Genomic DNA, 20,936 nt, shown 5'->3' with positions numbered 1-20,936 from the left:
AGTGTCCTGTTCAGATTAAACAGGAGGCAAAAAGGAAACCCAGCTAACTCTGCTGTGTCATTCCTCAAGTCCTGAAGTCCTTAGAAAGTCTGATTTCTTCTTCCTACCCTCAAGAGTCTTTCTATGCTTGTTTATTTTGTAATATCCAGGGATTTTTAGTTATAAAAGAAAAGATTTGGGAAGAATAGAGCTACTGTATTTTAGCTAGAACCAAGTCTCCTCAGTAGGAATACTTTTGAAACTTGATAAACTTACTGTAATACTATCTGGAGTAATTAATACACAAGCCAACAGTATAAAAAAAAAAACCCACAAACATTTCCTATTATGTTAAAGAAGCACTATAACTAAAGCAATATGGTGCTGGCAGTGGAATAAATGGATTGATAAAACAAAAGTTCAGGAAAAGACAGGCTTATGTATGTGTAAATGTGTGTCAAAACATGAAAATTTAGAATATGATAAATGAGGCAATTGAAACCAGTGGAGGACAAGATTTTTTTTTTCAATAAATTGGGCTGGGAAAATAAAGGTACATTTGAAAAATATTTTGTAGGTTTAGTCATCCCATATATAAAAATAAACTTATACCAATATAAATTGCGGATAAAGAATTAATATTTAAATATTTCTACTTAAAATAAACATACCCAACGTAATAGTATACCTGGCTAACTATCTTGGAAAACAGTTTGATTTCATACAGAAAAGTTGAAAATACACATTACTGAAAACTCAGGGATTCCATTCCTCAGTATATACCTCAAAGAAACTCTCACACAAGATACTTTTATAAGAATTTTATAACATCATTTTTCATAATAGCTCTAAATGGAAACAAGGTGAATGTCCATCATGTGTATGATGTCTAAGTAATTTGAGGCACAATGGAGTATTTTACAGCAAAAACAAACAAAAAAACAAAAAAAGAACAAAAACAACCTCCTCAAAAAACCTTAGCTATAGACAACAATATGAATAAATTTCAGTGTCAAACCAAAGTAAGGCATAAGAGAATGCATACACTGTGATTCAATTCATATTAAATTCAAATTTTTTTTAAAAATTTATTTATGATAGTCACAGAGAGAGAGAGAGAGAGGCAGAGACACAGGCAGAGGGAGAAGCAGGCTCCATGCACCGGGAGCCCGATGTGGGATTCGATCCCGGGTCTCCAGGATCGCGCCCTGGGCCAAAGGCAGGCGCCAAACCGCTGCGCCACCCAGGGATCCCAATTCATATTAAATTCAAAGAGAAACACAAATAAATGTTAATATTTAGGGATGTGTATAAAAGTAAAACTAAATAAAAGTAATGGAAATTAATAAAAACTCAGGCAATAGTCATGACTGGGCCAGGAATGTATTTGCATTTATCCCTTAAGCTTTTGGCCAAGCATCCACTATGTGGTGATTTATTGTAATCAATCAATAAATGCTTAGTTCCAACTATGTATGAACTAAATAATAATTTCTAGTGCTAGAAATATTGTGAAGATTATCATACTTTGTTAAAACTGAATTATGTTTTATTAATCAATCATATTTTAATAATAAAAATAAACATGAATATTTACATGTGGTATATTGTGGATGTATTTCAAATTTGAACTCAATTGTATTACTTAGATAATTTAAAATTACTGTTATTTATCAAGTAAAATGAACAGTACAACCATATGTTTCACATTTCCTCCAATCAAAACAAGATACCTGATTTTAGTTGAAAATGCTAATGGTGCCATCAAATAAATGTTGATAAAGTATTTTATAACAAGTTTTCTTCCAACACATTTGAAACAAGAATCAATTTCATATTTTTTATGCCTCTAGCTTCAAACTCTCTGAAGCTATTTTAGATATACCACCAGAAATCCATTTTAAAAATCAAAGTAATGTCACCCTGTCATCCATGAATCATTTTTTTTGAAGGAATCTCCTGAGGGATAAATATTCTAACTCTAGAATTTCAAAAAACACAATGAAAAAATTACTTCTTTAGAGAAAAGACACTATAAAAAAATAGGCAGTGTTTCTGATAATTAAACTAATAAAAAATATATGAATCCTTTGGTTCTTGAATGGGTCAACAATTTTGGTTCACTGTCATTACCTTATATAGATTTTTAAGGTGATTTCATTAACAGGATGGCCTCAAGTAATTCTTTTTTTTTTTTAAATTTATTTATGATAGTCACACAGAGAGAGAGAGAGGCAGAGACACAGGCAGAGGGAGAAGCAGGCTCCATGCACCGGGAGCCCGACATGGGATTCGATCCCAGGTCTCCAGGATTGTGCCCTGGGCCAAAGGCAGGCGCTAAACCGCTGTGCCACCCAGGGATCCCTCAAGTAATTCTTAGATAAGGACAAATCTCAATATCAATTGAAAGATAAAATTATCTGTCTTCTGAGGTTCAGGCTGATTTCACCAATGACTTAATGGGTATTTAGTTATCTGAGAGGGATCTCAAATTTAGTAAGTACAAAACTTACCCTCTTTCTTCTCAAACTTATTCTTTCTACTTCCTCTTTAAGTTAATAGCAACACAACCTGCTTTGGACCTAAGGTTTCTCCCAAAGTATTTTATGAATTTATATCAAGTTGGAATGAGTCTTTTGATAATCCTGCTTTTTTTTTTTAATGCTAGAATGTAATTATTGGATTAATTACTGATATTGGCTATATACATGTGACATATTGGCACTAATAGTACATTACATGATAGACTAATGATATTAACTGATTTTAAAATACTGTGAGAAAATGAACAATTACTGATGAAGATTTGAACTTCTTGAACTTGATTTTAGAAAGTTTGATTAAATCAAGCTTAATGATTTGTTCAGATCTTTACATGTCACGGTTAACAAGTTAATAACTCAATATTGTTATCCTTGACTATTGCTATCCATTTGTTAAATTTTATTTATATAATATATGGTAAGTTTAGTTTTTATTGGATTGTAAATTGCTCTTAGAGGAGGGCCACATGATATACCAGAAGAAAGTCCATAGGATTAAGTAAAATGTTAAAAACAGAAGAATGCAGATGATTTAATTTTTCAAGAATAAGGTCAAGTTTTCATTTAATGTACTATAAATTTTAACTTGCAATTAGCTACTGTGTTTTCAGTGGAATCAAGAAATATTCTCTGGAAACTGGTATTATTTATAATTATTGAAAACTTACAGGGAAAATAAAACAACTTAGAAAGATAATCCATTTTGCATAGTAAATGATAATGTACAGTGTTTCTTAAGTAGAGTTTCAATGAATTTCACATAAAAGAGTTCCTTTTAGATCCTCCAAATATTTTTCATACATATGCATTGATAATAGTAATTGAAATCTGATGAGGGTTATCTTATATTTTTAAATTCAAATAAGATAACTGTGAATTAAATGATGTCCCAACACATCCAAAGATTCAATAGTATAAAGAAAAAGCAATCCTTTCCCCACCTACCCGGCATGATACTAAGTCTTCTTAGAGATGAAAAATGGCATACTATACCTTGATTTCTTCTATTTCATCTGGTACTATCTTGTATGCTGATATAGTCCCACCCAACCTGAAATTAGGAAAAGAAAATATTCTCAAAACTGGCAATAGTGTATAAAAATATATGGACTATTTCTACCCTTAGGCATCAGACTGCCACCATTAATTGTCCATTGCCCACCCCAAGAACCGGGAATAAAAATGAACTTTTCATGCTTAAATTTTCCATATATTACTTAAAAAGAGTTTTTTGATGACTACTAAAAGAGGAAACATAAAATTATATTTTTAGCTGTAAACTTCTCTTATTGATACTTTTTTAATAATGCTACTACTTTTGCTGATGGACTCTGTCACAACTAAGATGTAGCAAGAACTAATAGCAGACATGTTATTTCCTTTTTTGGTTTGTTTTTAATTAACAGAATTTACTTTTTAGAGCAGTTGTGACTTTATGAAAATTGAGTAGAAAATAAAGAGATTTACTTCCCAGATGCCCCACCAAGTTTCCTTGTTATTAACATCTCATCTTAGTGTTATACACGAGTCACAATTGATGAATCGATAATCATTTTGTTTCTTTTTAAAATTAATTTAAACAAGGAGTCAGAGAAATGTGTGTGTATGTCCATATTTGTCCAAGGAAAACAGCTGAATGTTTAAGGGTTACAATTTAGTCCCTAAAATACGATCTTTGCCTTAAAGCAGTGAGGTTACTGCCATGTTCACCTGTTTGAAATTGTGTTGTATTTGGTTTTTTTTGTTTTTTTTAAAGAAAGTCACTAAGATTTATATGTAACACTTATCATCTGCCAGGTATGTCATACATTATCTAATTTAATTCTTATAACTCTTGCCATTGTAAAGATGAGGATAATGAGACACAGAATGATTCAGTAATTTTCACAACGAAGGAAGTAATTGAGATGAACATTAAGTGTAAAATATATACCAAATTTAAAGTATTTAGTATAAAAAAGGTTAATTTAAGAATACTGAATACATCCTAATAATATAGTGGATATATTGAGTTAAATTATATTTTTAAAATTAAAAAAAATTTTTTTAATAACTTAATCCAGACAAATGAATTTTATTAAAAACTCTACATTTAAACCCTTTAATATTACAATTATCCTTGCTAATGGAAAAAGTATTCAAACCTTGATTTGAGAAGTACTTCCTAGATTTAAAGTGCCATGTTTAAATGCTGAAACATTAATGACATTTAACTTAATTCATATTATACAACATATATAAATGATATACTAAATAAGAACATAGTAAGATAAATAACAAGACAAGATGTTATCAAAATGAAAAATTATGTAACTACCCATAAAAGGTTTGAAGCATGCACTTAAAAAGTGTTTGCACTAGTCAATTATTAAAGTTTTAAGTTAAAAGTTGAGATTGTTGGAATATCAATAAAGAAATTAGAGAAAGAGCTATTGAAAACTCAAGGACAACTTACAGTCTTACAAATAATGAGTTATACATTTTATTCTCTGAGTTTATGTTATGTAATAGATACAGCCCAGAAAATGAGAATGCAAAGAAATCATAGTCTTACATAGAAAGAAGCAAACTGAGTAAACAAATGTAATATGATGCACTTAGGTGTCACAATAGAACTAGCCAGAAGTTGAAAGTTTGAAATTATTTCAAAATAAAGTTTTTAAGAAGTATCTATCATTATCAAGTAGACTGGTAATAGTATAAGCAGTCTACAACAACTATTAAGTAAATGCCATAGATTACAGAAATAGTTTAGATTTGTTAGTACAATAATGATTCAAAGATGCAATGGTGATAATGGTTGACTCGTGGAAGAAAAAATAAAAACAAAGTTGCTATTATAAACTTCAATTTTATTTCAATAAAAAAAATCATTTTCTCTGGAATAATGTAGACTACCAGTGCTACATGTATTGCTTTTGCTGAAATCCCAACATAGGGAAGGTAGGCTTCTAGATTAGTATCCCTACATTAACTTCAGATCAATCACAATGATTTTAACTATTAAAAAGGCATGTAAATGGAGGAGGAGTTAAGATGACAGAGGAGGGGCCCCTCGGTGACTCAGCTGGTTATAGTATAGGGTCTCTCTCAGCTCAGGTCGTGATATCAGGGGGAGCCCCCCAATGCACAGAGCTCCCTGCTTCTGGCGAGCTTGATTCTCCCTCTCCCTTTGCCCTTTCCTGCCACCTGTGCTCACTTTTGCAGCGCTCTCTCACCCTCTCTCTCTCTCTCATATGTGTGTGCTGTCTCTCCCTCTCAATAAATAAAATCTTGAAAAAAAAAAAAGGACCCTAAAGTTGACTTGTTCCTAGAAAGCAACCACATAATTATCAAATTATTCTGAACACCTGAGAAATCAATAGGTGGAGTAGGGCAGTAGGGAACCCTAAAGTTGACTTGTTCCTAGAAAACCACAGTTATCAAATCATTCTGAACACCTGAGAAATCAATAGGTATGAGAAAACAAGTGCTGCAAGTCTACGAGTAGATACGTACTACCATTTGGAAGGTAGGAAATGAGACTTGGATCAGGTATGATATAGCTGAGGAGAAAGCAGCAGGGAGGGAACCTACTTAAGGAGGCTACTGCAAAGTATTACAAGCAGCAGAGTGCAGAATCAGAACTTTTTTTTTTTTAATTTTATTTATTTATGATAGTCACACAGAGAGAGAGAGAGAGGCAGAGACATAGGCAGAGGGAGAAGCAGGCTCCATGCACCGGGAGCCCGACGTGGGATTCGATCCTGGGTCTCCAGGATCGCGCCCTGGGCCAAAGGCAGGCGCTAAACCGCTGTGCCACCCAGGGATCCCCAGAATCAGAACTTTTAGAAGGCTTCTACGATACCATACAAAGGGGCCTGGCTTAAAGGTGCTCAAGTGGTGAAATCCCAGGTATGAGGGCATGGTCTCATGGGTTAAAAGAATGGGTGGTGCCTAAGTGTGGCACTGTTCCCAGGCACAAGACCATGGAAGCAGGCTGAGGACAGGGAGTACAGGTGCCAGTCTGGCTAGTGTGGCCATAAACTGTCAACCACTGTGTGGTTGTGCAAACACTTTCCTGGGACTAGTGGGGCAAACGGCAGAGGCCTGGCAAGACATTCCTTGGGAGGAACGTGCGGGTTCTCACCACAGGAGTCCCTAAAATTTGGTTGGAGTTTTGGAACTCAGTTGCATGCCTGAGATAAGAACACTCATGCACAGGCAGGGTGAACACAGAATTCTGAAGGAAACCAAGAAGACAGGAGTGATTGACTGGTCTCTGTGAGGAAGCACTGAAGGGTGGGTGATGGGAATTTTCATCTTCAGGGCTAAAGAGCAGAGCAGGAGCCATATTCATCCTGCCCATCAGCGCTGAGAGCCTTCAGGGAGCAAAACAGCACAACCTACTGGAGTCCAGAGCTGCTTACATGAACCCATGCCTCCCTGCACCATTATGGCACATTTCCATGAGGGCATGTCCACCTGAGAATCAGCACAACACACCCTTCCTCCAGATAACCAGCACAAACAACTCACTCACAGCAAGTTTACTGATCACAGAGGGCCACAAAGCTTTAGCTTGAGGGAAAAATAGTATCTAGCATTCACTGTTTTTTTATTGTTTAGTCTTTATTATTATTTTCAGTTTTTTTTCAATATTTCTAATTTTTTATAATTCATAAGTATGTTTATTCTTTGTTTCCTTGCATATATATACATATATATATATATGTATATATGTCTAAACTGAATTTAAAACGATTATAAAGATATCAGCTGGGCTTAAAAAAACCATAGAAGACACTAGAGAACCCCATACCATAAGAAAGAACTAAAATTTAGGCAAGCTGAAATAAAAAATGCTATCATTAAAATGCAGTGCCAAGTGGAGACCATAAAAACAAGGACAAATGATTCAGAAGAGTGAGTCCGTGATATGTAAGTTAAACTTTTAAAGAAAGATGAAGCTGAAAAAGAAAGAAAAATATGTATTACATATATAACAATAAGCAATGTATCTGAAAAAAAATTAAGATCAGCAGTCATAAGACTACTACCTGGACCTGAAAAAAAGGTTAAACGACCCCAGAGAAACCCTTGCTGGAGAGATAAAAGACCTAAAACCTAGTCAGGCTAAAAATAAAAAGAATAAAAAAATAAAAAAGGTATAACTGACAAGCAAAACAAACAGGATATAATCACTATGAGGATTGAAGAAGCAGAGGAGAGGATAGGTGATATAGAAGGTAAAATTATGGAAAACAATAAAGCTGAGAAGAAGAGGGAACGAAAACTATTAGAAACTATTAGTTGAAGAAGGTAGATTCAGGGAACTCCGTGAAGCCATAAAGCAAAATAACATCCATATCATAGAAGTTCCAGAAGAGAAGAAAAGTAGGAAAAAGGAGCAGAAGGTATATCTGAACAAACTGTAGCTGAGAACTTCTCTAATCTGGGGAAGGAAACAGGCATTCAAGTGCAAGAGACACAGAGAACTCCCCTCAAAATCAACCAAAATAGGTCAACACCATGACACAGCATAGTGAAATTTGCAAAATACAAAGATAAAGAGAGAATTCTAAAAGCAGCTCGGGAGAAAAGGTTCTTAACCTACAACAGTAGACACATAAGGCTGGCAGCAGACCTGTCCACAGAGACCTGGCAGCCAGAAGGGACTGGCATGATATATTCAATGTGCTAAGCAGGAAAAATATGCAGCCAAGAATACCTTACCCAGCACGGCTGTCATTCACAATAGAAGGAGAGATAAAGAGTTTCCAAGACAAACAAAAACTGAAGGGCTTCGTAAATACTAAACCAGCCCTGCAAGAAATATTAAAGGGGACCTGTTGAGTGGAAAGAGAGACCTAAAGTAACAAAGACCAGAAAGGAACAGAGACAATCTACAGGAACAGCAACTCCACAGGTAATACAATGGCACTAAATTCATGTCTTTCAACAATTACTCTGAATGTAAATGGACTAAGAGCTCCGATCAAAAGACACAGGGTATCACAATGGATACAAAAACAAGACCCACTGATATGCTGCTCACAAGAGACTCATTTTATACCCAAAGACACCTCCAGATTGAAAGTGAGGGGGTAGAAAACCATTCATCATGCTGATGGACATCAAAAGAAAGCTGGAGTGGCCATCTTTCTATGAGACAAAGTCGATTTTAAACAGACTGCAATAAGAGCTGAAGACAGACACTGTATCATAATAAAGGGGTCTATCCCAACAGGAAGATGTAACAGTTGCAACTATTTATGTCCCTAACTTGGGAACAGCCAAATCTACAAATCAATTAATAACTAAGTAAACTTAAAAAACTCATTGACAATAATACAATAATAGTAGGGGACTTTTAATACCCCACTCAGAGCAGTGAACAGATCATCTAAGCAGCAGATCAACAAGGAAACAAGAGCTTTGAATGACACACTAAATCACACTAAATCACATGGAATTCACAGATACATACAGAGCATCTTATCCGACGGCAGCAGAATACACATCATCTTCGAGTGCACATGGAACATCCTCCAGAATAGATCACATACTGGGTCACAAATCAGGCCTCAACAAGCACAGGAAGATTGAGATCATACCATGCATATTTTCAGACCACAATGCTATGAAACTTGAAGTCAACCACAAGAAAAAATTTGGAAGGACCACAAATACATGGAGGTTAAGGAACATCCTATTAAAGAATGAATGGGTCAACCGGGAAATTAAAGAGGATTTTAAAAAATACATGGAAGCAAATGGAAATGAAAACACAACAGTCTAAAACATTTGGGATGCAGCCAAGGTGGTCCTAAGAGGGAAGTATTTAGCATTACAGGCCTTCCTCAAGAAACAAGTCTCAAATACACAACCTAACCTTACACCTAAAGGAGCTAGAAAAAAAAAAAAAAAAAACAGCAAATAAAGCCTAAATCCAGCAAGAGAAGAAATAAAGATTAGAGTAGAAATCAATGATATAGAAATAAAAAGAAAGATAGTAGAACAGATCAATGAAACTAGGAGCTGGTTCTCTGAAAAAATTAATAAGATCGATAAACCCCCAGTCAGACTTATCAAAAAGAAAAGAAGAGAAAAGAAAAGAAAAGAAAGAAAAGAAAAAAAAAAGAAAAGAAAAGAAAAGAAAAGAAAAGAAAAGAAAGGAAAAGAAAAGGGACTCAAATAAATAAAACCATAAATGGAAGAGGAGAGATCACAATGAACACCGAAGAAATAGAAATGATTTTAAGAGACTATTATGAGCAATTATATGCCAACAAATTAGGCAATCTGGAAGAAATGGGTATGTTCTTAGAAATATATAAACTACCAAAACTGAAACAGGAAGAAATAGGAAATCTGAATAGGCCCACAAACAGCAAAGAAATTGAAGCAGTAATCAAGAACCTCCCAACAAGAGTCTGGGTCAGAAGGCCTCCCAGCAGAATTCTACCACACATCTAAAGAAGAATTAATACCTATTCCTCTGAAGCAGTTTCAAAAAGTAGAAATGGAAGGAAAGCTTCCAAACTCATTCTCAGTCCCCAAACCAAAGACTCCACCAAAAAAGGAGAATTACAGACCAATATCCCTGATGAAGGAACATGGATGCAAAAATTCTCACCAGGTTACTAACTAACAGGATCCAACAGTACATTAAAAGGATCATTCACTATGACCAGCAGGGATTTATTCCTGGGCTGCAGGGATGGTTCAATATCTGCAAATCAATCAACCTGATATACCAACATTAATAAAAGAAAGGATAAGAACCATATGATCCTCTCAATAGATGGAAAAAAAGCATTTGACAAAATATAACATCCTTTCTTGATAACAACCTTCTATAGACTAGGGATAGAAGGAACATGCCTCTACATGATAAAGGCCATATATGAAAGACCACGACTAACATCCTCTTCAACGGAGAAAAACTAGAGCTTTCCCGTAGGGTCAGTCAGGAACACGACAGGGTTGTCCACTCTCACCACTGTTGTTCAACATAGCACTGGGAGTCCTAGCCTCAGCAGTCAGACAACAAAAAGAAATAAAAGGCATTTAAATCAGCAAAGAAGTTGTCAAGCTTTCACTCTTTGCAGATGACATGATCCTGTACGTAAAAACCCAACGACTCCACCAAGAATTGTTAGAACTGATCAGGAATTCAGCGTAGTCGCAGGATACAAAATCAATGCACAGAAGTCTGTTGCATCTCTGTACACCAACACTGAAGCAGCAGAAAGAGAAATATAGGAATCGATCCCATTTACAGTTGCACCAGAAGCCATGACTCCTAAGGAATAAACCTAACCAAAGAGGTAAAAGATCAGTACTCTGAAAACTATAGAACACTTATGAAAGAAACTGAGGGAAACACAAAGAAATGGAAAAACATTCCATGCTATTGGATTGGAAGGACAAATATTGTTAAAATGTCTGTACTACCAAAGGCAATCTACACATTCAGTGCAATGTCTATCAAAATAACACCAGCATTTTTCACAGAGCTGGAGGAAATGATTCCAAACTTTGTATGGAACCAGAAAAGACCCCAAATAGCCAAAAGAATGTTGAAAAAGAAAACCAAAGCTGGAGGCATCACAATTCCGGACTTCAAGCTGTATTACAAAGCCATAGCTATCAAGACATTATGGTACTGGCACAAAAACAGACACATAGGTCAGTGGGACAGAATAGAGAACCCAGAAACGGACCCCCAACTCTATGGTCAATTAATCTTCAACAAAATAGGAAAGAATATCCAATGGAAAAACAGTCTCTTCAACAAATGGTGTTTGGAAAACTGGACAGCCAATGCAGAAGAATGAAACTGGACCACTTTCTTACACCATATACAAAAATAAATTCAAAATGGATGAAAGACCTAAATGTGAGACAAGGAATCCATCAAAATCCTAGAGAACACGGGCGGTAATGTCTTCGACTTCGGCCGCAGCAACTTCTTGCTAAACATGTCTCCACAGGCAAGGGAAACAAAAGCATATTGAACTACTGGGACTTCATCAGGGTAAAAAGCTTTTTCACAGCAAAGGAAGCAATCAGCACAACGAATAGACAACTTATGGAGTGGCAGAAGGTATTTACAAATGTCAAATCAGACAAAAGGCTCACAAAAGAGCAGTCACTATTGTCTCCCTAGTTTCCTTCCAATCTCTTGTGTTCACCCAGCTTGAGATTGAGTGTTTTTATATAAGGCCCTCTACCCTGATTGAAGTCTCCAAATTCTACAGACTCCTGTGGCATGAACTCCTGTTGTTCCTCTGGTGGACAGACAGAAAAGGGTCTTTCTCCATTTCTGCCTTTGGTAGGCCCCTGCCTGGATATCGGTTGTGGGATCATGCAACGGTTTGCAGTATGGAAACACTGAGCAGGTTACCGGCATCTAGACTCACTATGTTCAGCAAGCTTCCCCACTCCAATGCCTGGGAATTCTGCCCCTTTCAGGCACCCTTTTTCTTCTTCTGACCCTGGGGATCTTGAGACCACACTGTGCCACCTGGGCCCCATTAAGCTCGGGAAGTGCAGAAGACTTCTAATAGTTCTGATTTTGTACTCTGCTGCTTATAATACTTTGCAGTAGGTTCCTTAAGTAGTCTCCCACTCTACTCAGTATCTTCTGATATATTACCCCAGATTTTCCTCCAATCTCCAAGTTATTTCACAGGTATTCAGAATGATTTGATAACTAGCTGAATTCCAGGGACTAGACTAATTTAGGGTGCCCTACTCCTGTGCCGTCTTAACTCCCTTCTCTGGTACCATATTTTAACCATTTTAAAATACATGATTCAGTTACAGTCCAGTGATGTGCAACTGTCACTACCATTTCCAAAATTTATCCATCACAGAAAGAAAATGTAATTAAGCAATTAACACCCCATTTTCCCATTCCCTCAGACCTAGTAACTACTAATTGATTTTTTCTTTATGAACTTGATTATTTTAAGAACCTCATATAAGTGGAATCATATGATATTTTGTCCTTTTGTGTCTATCTAATTTCTCTCAGCATAGTGTTTTTAAATTCCATCCATATCATAGCATGTATCTTGTATCTCTTCATTCCTTTTAATGACTGAATAAACCCTGTGTGTGTGTGTGTGTATATATATATATATATATACACACACACACACATTTTGTTTATCCATTCATCTGTTAATGAATACTTAAAATTGTTTACATTTTTTGCTATTATGAATAATGCCATAATAAACATTGGCATAAGATATGAGTCTCTCTTTTTAATTCTTTTGGGTATATACCTGAGAGGTGGCATTGGTGGCATTGCTCAGTTATATGGTAATTTCAACTATAGCACCTCAAGCCCTGGCAAACAATTTTCCACAGTGGCTGTACAATTTTATATTATCCCAATCAAAGTGTTAGGATTCCAGTGTATCCACATCCTTAACAACAGTTGTTATTTTTGTGTGTGTTTTTAATGACCACTGAAATGGGTGTAAATTGGTAGCTCTTTTTGGTTTTGACCTGTATTTCCCTAATAACTAGTGACATGGGAATATTTTCATGTGTTTATTGGCTGTTTGTTTCATGTTTCAAAAGGATACATGCACCTGTGCATACTGCAGCATTATTTACAATAGCCAAAATATAGAAACAGCCCAAGTGTCCATGAATAAATGAATGGATAGAGAAGATGTGGCATACATATACAATGGGATATTATTCAGCCATAAAAAGAAATGAAATCTTGCCATTCACAACAATGTGAATAGAGCTAGAGTGCATTATACTAAATGAAACAAGTGAGTCAGATAAAGACAAACACCATATGATCTCACTTATATGTGTAAGTTAAGAAACAAAGTAAATGAGCAAAGGAGAAAAAACAGAGAGAGACTGAGACAAACCAAGAAACAGACTTAACTATAGGCAACAAACTGATGGTTACTAGAGGGGAGGTCAAGGAGGGAGATGGATTAAATATGTGATGGGGATTAAAAAGTACACCTTCCATGATGAAAAACAAAAATCTAAGATCATAAAAATTCATCCCTATGGTTTCTTATAAGCGTTTCATACTTTTCGCTTTTATATTCAGGACTTTGGTCCATTTTGAGTTAATTTTTGTATATGATATGAAATAGTTCTAATTAATTCTTTTGCACATAGAAATCCAATTGTTCTAGCAGCATTTGTTAAAGAGACTTTTCTTTCCCAAAGCTGTTGTTACAACCTTAATAGCACCCTTGTCTAAAATCAATTTCCCTTGAATATGCAAATTTATATCTGGATCCTTGATTCTATTCTACTGGCCTATATAGATCTGTTTTTATAACAGTGCCACACTAGGATTCTTGATTCTATTCTACTGGCCTATATAGATCTGTTTTTATAACAGTGCCACACTGTTTTAATTAGTGTAAGCTTTGTAGTAAGTTTTGAAATGGGGAAATGTGAGTCCTACAATTTTGTTCTTTTTTTACAAAATTGTTTTGGCCATTTGTGGACCCTTGTAATTTCATATGAATTTCAGGTATAGTTTTTATCGTGTATATTTTTAAAATACTGTTTGAATTCTGATAGGGATTACACTGAATTTGTAGATCACATTGAATAGCATTGATACCTTAACAGTATGAAGTCTTCCAGTCCATGATCATGGGATGACTTTCCATCTTTTAGCTATTCTTCAATTTTTTCCAGCAGTTTTGTAGTTTTCATTGTACAAGTCGTTTACCTCCTTGGTTAAATTTATTCTTAGGCATTTTATTTTTCAGATGGCATTTTAAATGGAGTTGTTTTTAATTTCCTTTTCAGATTATTTATTGCTGGTATATAGAATCAAGTGGTTTTTATGTTGTTCTTGTACTCTGCAACTTTACTGAACTCATTTATTGGATCTAATATTCTTTGTGGATTCTATACAATATTGTATATATAGGATCAGAGTTTAACTGTGGATAGAAATAGATTTACATTTTCCTGAACACTCTGAATGTCTTTTATTTCTTTTCCATGTCTAATCGTTTTGCTGGAACTTCAAATGCAATGTTCAATATCAGTAGTGAAAATAAATATCCTGTGTCTTGTTCCTGGATTTAAAAGAAAAATGTTCAGTTTTTCATCACTGAGCATGATGTTATTACCTGTGTGTTCTCCATAAATGCCTCTTATCATGTTAAGGAAGTGCCCTGTTTACTCTTAGTTTTCTCAGTATTTTTATCATGGAGGGGTTTTGATTTTTGTTAAATGTATTTTGTGTCAAATGAGATGATAATGTGGTTTTTTTTTTCCGTTCTTTAATGTGTTATAGTACAGTGATTTTCTCATGTTGAACTAACCTTGAATTCCTGGGATAATCTTTTTTTTCTTTTTTAACAATAATTCTTTTTCTTTTTAATTTTTTTTAATTTTTATTTATTTATGATAGTCACAGAGAGAGAGAGAGAGAGAGGCAGAGACACAGGCAGAGGGAGAAGCAGGCTCCATGCACCAGGAGCCCGACGTGGGATTCGATCCCGGGTCTCCAGGATCGCGCCCTGGGCCAAAGGCAGGCGCCAAACCGCTGCGCCACCCAGGGATCCCCCGAATTCCTGGGATAATCTTATTTGGTCATTACGTATAATCCTTTTGATATGTTGGTGACTTCAGTTCCCTATTATTTTGCAGAATATTTTTGCATATATATAAATATGTGTATATTTACATATATATTCATAATGGATGTTGGTCTGTAACTTACTTTTGAGACCTAGCAAGGTCATGCTGGCCTCATTATAGAATAAGTTAGGACATGTTCTATCCTCTTCAGCTTTTTAGAAGATTTTGAGAAGCAGTGTGGTTAATTCTTTAGATGTTTGGTATAATTCACCAATGAAGTCATCTGGTCCTAGATGGTTCTTTGTTGGTAGTTTTTTGTATTACAATTGAATTTCTTTACTTGCTATAGGTCTGTTGAGATTTTCTGTTCCTTCTTGTATCAATTGAGGTAATTCACATGTTTCTAGAAATGTCTATTTATTGAGGCTATCTCCTTTGTGAGCATACAACTGTTCACAGTATTCTTTATAATTCTTTAATTTCTGTAAGGTTGGTAGTAATTTTCCCACCTTCATATTTCACTAGTTTTTGTGCCTTCTCTTTTTTCTTAAGTCAATTTGGCTAAAAGTTTGTCAGTCATTTTAAAGAACAAAGTTTTGGTTTTACTTTCATTACTGTTTTTCTATTCTTTTGTATTTCATTGGCCTCTATCCCAATCCTTATTATTTTCTTCCTCTTTTTCCTTTTCCCCTCCTTCTTTGTTTTATTGCCTTCTCTTTTGTTTAGCTGTTATATTCTTTGTAATGAATCCTTTTCATTTCTTTGTCATTTTCTGTTGTATATCTTCTAGATTTTTCTTTCTGACTTTCATGAGAAATACATTTAACTTCCCAAATTTACAACAATCTGGTTGAATTGATCATTTAACTTCAATAGCATACAAAAACTCTGCTGCTCTATGCCTCTATTCTCCTCCCACTTTTCTGTTGTTGTCACAGCTGTGTTTGCTAGGTTGGGGTTTAGTTTTCACTTCTTTTCCAATTCTTCAAGGTATAACATTAGCTCATTGATTGGAGATGTATCTACCTTTCTAATTTTAGTATTTATAAATATATCACTCTGAGCAGTGCTTTCACTTCATCTCATAAGTTTGGTATGTTGTGTTTTTGCTTTATTCATCTAAAAATATTTTTCTAAGTACACTTATGACTTCTTTTTGAACCACTGGTTAACAATGAATTAATTTCCATGTATTGTGAATTTTCTAGTTTCCCCCTTTATTGATGTCTAGCTTTTTTCCATAGTGATCACAAAAGAGACTTTATATGATTTCAATCTTTATAAATCTACTAAGATACTTTTTGGTGGCCTAACATTTGGTTTATTATATAAAATGTTCCATATCTTCTTTTGTATATTATCAACAATTCTCTATTGAAGCATGACTATGCTTTGTTCCCCTAACTACTGTAAGTATTAAATGTGATAATATACTTATTTCCTTAAGATAGTTTCCTTTAATAAATTTCTTATTACATGGCTTTTCTGAATAAATTAATCTACCTATGTAGAAAAAAATAAATTTGTATATAGTAGTTATTTCCATTAGTGGAAATATTCCAGAAAAAAAAAAACTGGTCCATATGTATTAGTAATAGTGTTTAAAGATAATTCAGAGCTGCTCAGAAATATTTAATTTTATCTCCTAACTCAAAATTGCTTCTCCTCCAGTTTTATCCAATTTTTATTGTAGTAAATATTCATTAATCCAGTAATCCGTCAGATATGTGGAAATATTCTTGGATGTCTTCCTCTTTTTTAGTTCCTACAACAATTAGTAACTGAGTCATATTTCTACTTGCCTTAATTTATCTCAATAATACCTATTCCTCTGCTTCTACTTTCTAATGTTAACAGTTTATAATTTCTAATCACAATTTCAATATTATCCTTATCATAGATGCACAAGTCTTACCTTTCTAATATGTAATTTTTGTCATGTCATATTACTTTAATTTATATATAATATCTTCTGAAATTTGATAAAACAACACCTTTTGTAACCCAATTTCTGATTCCATGTTTTTTCTCATTTCCTGTTACCCTTTCACAACATTTTTGTTCTGTTTTCATAAATGTATCAGGCAATCCCTTGCCCTATGTATTTATTGCTCCTATCCTAAATGCCCATCTCCATCCCTCAAACTCCTAATCATCCTTCGAGAATCAAATTCACTTTCAGAAGACTTACTCAGACTCTAGAATCAAATATAAGCACTTTTTCTATTATAAGTATTGCTTTATTCTTAACTGCATTCTAGGATTGGTTATTATTGATTGATTGACTACTTACTTAGAGATCTGTATCCTCCATTAGATTATGAAAGTACAGATTACATTTTGAGCTGCTTTTGTAATGGACACATAGTCATCACTTAAAGCTTGGTAAATGAGAACACGTTCAGTGAATTAGTGAACGATGTGAGAGCTAGACATGAAAATTTTAAACAAGCTCTTCAGTGAATCCTTTGTTAAAAGCAATGTCTCCATTTTAATACCTTTTATTACATATTTTTATATACAGAATGTGGCATAAGTTGACTTCTATAAAATAAATCTTAGATGTCTTAGTTTGGGCAGTATTCTACTCAGAGCTTTCAACTTGACTGAAGAAGCAAGCACGAAATGTTAAGTGATTCTATAAGAAGTCCAACTATTGCCTCATACATTAATTTTAATGGATTAGCTTTGCTTAGACAGTATTCTAAAAATATTTTTATATTTTTATAAATATAAAGCATATGGCTTGGTCCGTGCTATTTTAGAAGTTATCAGATGTCACTTTAACATTAAGAAACATTAATTCCAAAAAAACCACATTAATTCCCCACCACCACCAGAAGATCATGTTGTCTAAATGATGCTAAAAATTATAATCCCATTAGAAAGTTTTTTCTCTCAAATATAAAAATGAGATTACTAGACTTATTTAACATATACATATATCCAATAAATTCCACAAGTGATTATTTTAGTCTATTTTATTCTATGCTTACTAAAATTCAAATCTAGAATTGCCTGGGTGGTTCAGTTTGTTAAGTGTCAGCCTTCAGCTCAGGTCATGATCCCAGGATCCTGGGATGGAGCCCAGCAGGAAGACTGCTTCTCCCTCTCCCACTTCCCCTGCTTGTACTCAGTCAAATGCATAAATAAAATCTTTAAAATAAATTCCAAGCTAGAATTGTTGCAATAAAGTATATCTCCTGGTAACATGGTTTAGCAAAGGTTTATTTTAAGATGTACAATATTAAGAAAACAAATGGTAAATTATCAAATCAAGAAACCAAGAGTCTTCTTTATTCGATTTATATTTCTGCCACTGATTTGTCCTAAATGTTTCATTCAATAATTATTTCTTTCTCATAGAACTTTTTGATTCATTAAAAATTTGTTAAATGCTACTAAATCACCAGGTGACTCAAATAAATGACAATTTTGTAATTAAAATGACCCTAAACTCATCTAAAATGGGAAGTATTAAACACTGTTTAGGTCCAACCATAATCAGTTGCACAAAATATAAAATGCTAATATATAGATCAATATTTCAAAATATGGTTTTTTAGGAGAAGTCTATGAATCAGCAGTTCTCTAAATTTTATTTCCTCAGGGGATGTTAAGAATTTTTAGGTTTTAATATCGCAATTTCAGAGTGAAATTGTGACATTCAGAGAAAAGACATGCTTTAAGAAAAAAAGTATATCTGAGCACAGCTGGAAATACAATATCATAAAAGCAAACCATCTATGAAATTTTCATAGATTCTAAAGAAGTATGCTTTTATTCCATTTTGAAACAGCTAAATTTCTAACTGTACTGCGTAATAGAGAAAAACATAAACCAACCTTGAAGGTGGATGCATGCGGAAGGACCTTTAGTCTGCTCTTATTTGAACAATAACATAAGTATGGAAATCAGATATTAAATCAAAAAAGATGGTAAAAAAAGTTGGGTTAAGAGAAAACTGTGTTTAAAAAGTTTGAAAATTCCCATGTGAGTATCAAACAATTGACTAAACATCTCATTATGCAGTACTAGCAGAATACAAGATCTTTTAAAAGAAAAAATATATAGGTACAAAAAAAACCAAAATAAATTTATATTATAACATGTCTAACCTAAGAGAGAAATGTTTTGAGTATCACTTTGAGTTTGGTGAATAAGGAAAAGTATATGAATTATCGCTAGCTATAAAATACTAATGCTATTTTAAAAAGTTACATTTTTTTTCCTTCTAATTGCATTAAAATTATTTTCTTCTTTGTGGACCAGCATTATTAGGTAATGACCAACAAAAATGGTTAAGGAAGTTAATCCAAATAATGTCAGTATGAAAACCTTGTATGTACAATGATCAGTTTCCTTATATAAGTGGTCAAAATTGCAAAAATGTAAAGATACCTCTGGCACCGTGACAATAAAATGCTCTTTAGTCGTATTTAGAACTCTAACTTAAGTGATTTGTCATTTCCATAGAGGAAGAGGATCATGACCTAGAAAATATACTATCAAAGGGGCTCCCCAAATTAGATTTCCTAATATTTGTTAGAGAGCAAATCTAATACTAGCACTGATTTTTCTTATATCTGATATTTGTGGTACTCAATTATGCCCATGTATGTCTTCATGCAAAGAGATGGTGGAAGAAAGGGAAAAAATGCCTTTAATCACAAAATATATGACAATTTTTCTAATGTGGCCAGATAATAAGTCATATCTAGAAAAAACTACACAAATATAAGCCTCTTGAAAGGAGGATCCATATTTTACCCATTTTTTTTCATTCTATATAATATCTAGAATAATATCATGCAGTTACATATACAGATGAATGTAGGATACCACCATGCTTAATCTCGTTCTTGGAGACATTCTTCGTAACTCTAATTAGCTTATTAAAAGCAGTGGCAAGTTGTGTAATAAAATGTTGCAAAGGGCAGAAAGAGCTAACCAAGAATATAATACCTGGCAAAATTATCCTTCAGAAATGAAAGAAATATAGAGACTCCTAGACAAACAAAAGCTGAGGAGTTCATCTCTACTAGACCTGGCTTACAAGAAATGCTGAAGGGAATTTTTCAAGTTGAAACAAAATGATGCTAAATAGCAACATAAAAACATAATACGGTACACAACCAATTGATAAAAATAAGTATATAGACAAATACAGAATACTGCAATAGTGGAGTGTAAATCACTTCTAGTTTAAGAATTAAAGTTAAGACCTAGAAGTGTCAATGCTAACTTTAAATACAAGAATGTGATGGATATACAATATAAAAATGTACATAAAAATATAAATACAGATGATGTAAAAATGACCTCAAATAACAAAGTGTATGAGGGATGGAGAAGTAAAAGAGTAGAGTTTTTGCATACTACTGAAATTATGTCATTATCAGCTTAAAATAGACTATTATACGTATGTTTTATGTAAGCAACATGTAGCCACAAAGCAAAAACCTATAGTGGATAACATGAAAGGAATGAAAGCATATCACTACAAACATCATGAAATTATACAGGAAAACAAGAGAAGAAGAAAGGAAAAAGAACCTAAGAAAAAAATCAGAAAAAAATTAACAAAATGGCAGTTTCAAGTCCCTAACCATCAATAATTATGTTAAATGTGAATGGATTAAACTTCCCAATCAAGTAACATACAGTGATTCTATGGATTAAAAATGGATTAAAAAAAAAGATCAGACTACATGCTGTCCTCAAGAGACTCACTTAAAACCAGGGATACACATAGACTTGAAGTGAAGAAATGGAAAAAGATACTCTATGTTAGTGGTAACCAAGAAAGAACAGGGGTGACTAGTTATTCAG

General features: G+C 33.9%; 1 protein-coding gene across 12 annotated transcripts in view; it reads right to left on the bottom strand.

Annotated features, from left to right (window-relative positions):
• Window positions 1-20,936, bottom strand: part of GPHN (gephyrin) — a 625,991-nt gene that overhangs the window by 347,399 nt on the left and 257,656 nt on the right. For all 12 annotated transcript variants that reach the window (XM_038544964.1, XM_038544965.1, XM_038544967.1 and 9 more), the window contains exon 3: window positions 3,516-3,573. In XM_038544964.1, the coding sequence (XP_038400892.1) occupies window positions 3,516-3,573 (58 nt within the window). The remainder of the gene's footprint in view (window positions 1-3,515; window positions 3,574-20,936) is intronic.

Source organism: Canis lupus, chromosome 8, assembly GCF_011100685.1.
Source record: "Canis lupus familiaris isolate Mischka breed German Shepherd chromosome 8, alternate assembly UU_Cfam_GSD_1.0, whole genome shotgun sequence".
Classification (NCBI taxonomy): Eukaryota; Metazoa; Chordata; class Mammalia; order Carnivora; family Canidae; genus Canis; species Canis lupus.
Note: the sequence above shows the minus strand (reverse complement) of the source record. Positions and strands in the feature narration are given on the sequence as shown.